Raw genomic sequence first — 842 nt, forward strand, 5'->3', positions numbered from 1 at the left:
TGAAGACTTTCCTGAGAGCTTCTTTAACATCCTTGTTCCTCAGGCTGTAGATCAGTGGGTTTAGCATGGGAATGACTACAGTGTAGAAAACTGTAATCACTTTATCGATGTCTAGGCTATTGCCAGAACTGGGCTGACAATAAATAAAAAGAATTGTTCCGTGGAAGACAATGACGGCTGTGAGATGAGAGGCACAGGTGGAAAAAGCTTTACGCCTTCCCTCTGCAGAGCGCATCCTCAGGATGGTGATGAGAATAAACAGGTAGGAAGTGAAAATGATCACAATGGTGAATATCTCATTGAAGTTGACCACAATAAAGAGAAACACCTCATTATTGCTGACATCAGAGCAGGCAAGACTTAGGAGAGGAGGGAGATCACAGAAGAAGTGGTTAATCACATTGGACTTGAACGATGGGATCTCAATGGCTAAGCACAAGTGAATCAGAGAACACACGGTTGCATAGAAGTAACAGCCAGAAACGAGCTCCATACGGAGCTTTGCAGACATGATAACCATATACACTAATGGGTTACAAATAGCCACAAAGCGATCATAGGCCATCACAGCCAGTAGGAAGACTTCAGTGATTGCAAAAAAACAAAATAAATAGAATTGCACCACGCATCCCAGGTAAGAAATACCTTTTTCCTCATTTAAGATGTTAGTTAACATCTTTGGCACAATGCTTGAAGAGTAGCAGAAATCCACAAAGGACAAATGACTGAGGAAGTAGTACATGGGGATATGAAGTTGAGGGCTGACCTGAATCAGTGCAGTCATGCCCAGGTTGGCCAATACTGTGACTCCATAAATGAGAAGAAACACCAGGAAGAGAAAG

The 842-nt window shown here is 42.5% G+C and overlaps 1 protein-coding gene across 1 annotated transcript; it reads right to left on the bottom strand.

Annotated features, from left to right (window-relative positions):
• Positions 1-7: 7 nt before the first annotated feature.
• On the bottom strand, positions 8-838 carry LOC103728276 (olfactory receptor 5L1-like; the record flags this gene model as incomplete). The annotated part of the gene is made up of 1 exon (XM_008826352.1): positions 8-838. A coding segment is annotated over one exon (831 nt), but the record flags the coding sequence as incomplete, so codon positions are not given.
• Positions 839-842: the final 4 nt, after the last annotated feature.

Source organism: Nannospalax galili, unplaced genomic scaffold (assembly GCF_000622305.1).
Source record: "Nannospalax galili isolate Female #2095 unplaced genomic scaffold, S.galili_v1.0 C48274855, whole genome shotgun sequence".
NCBI lineage: Eukaryota > Metazoa > Chordata > Mammalia > Rodentia > Spalacidae > Nannospalax > Nannospalax galili.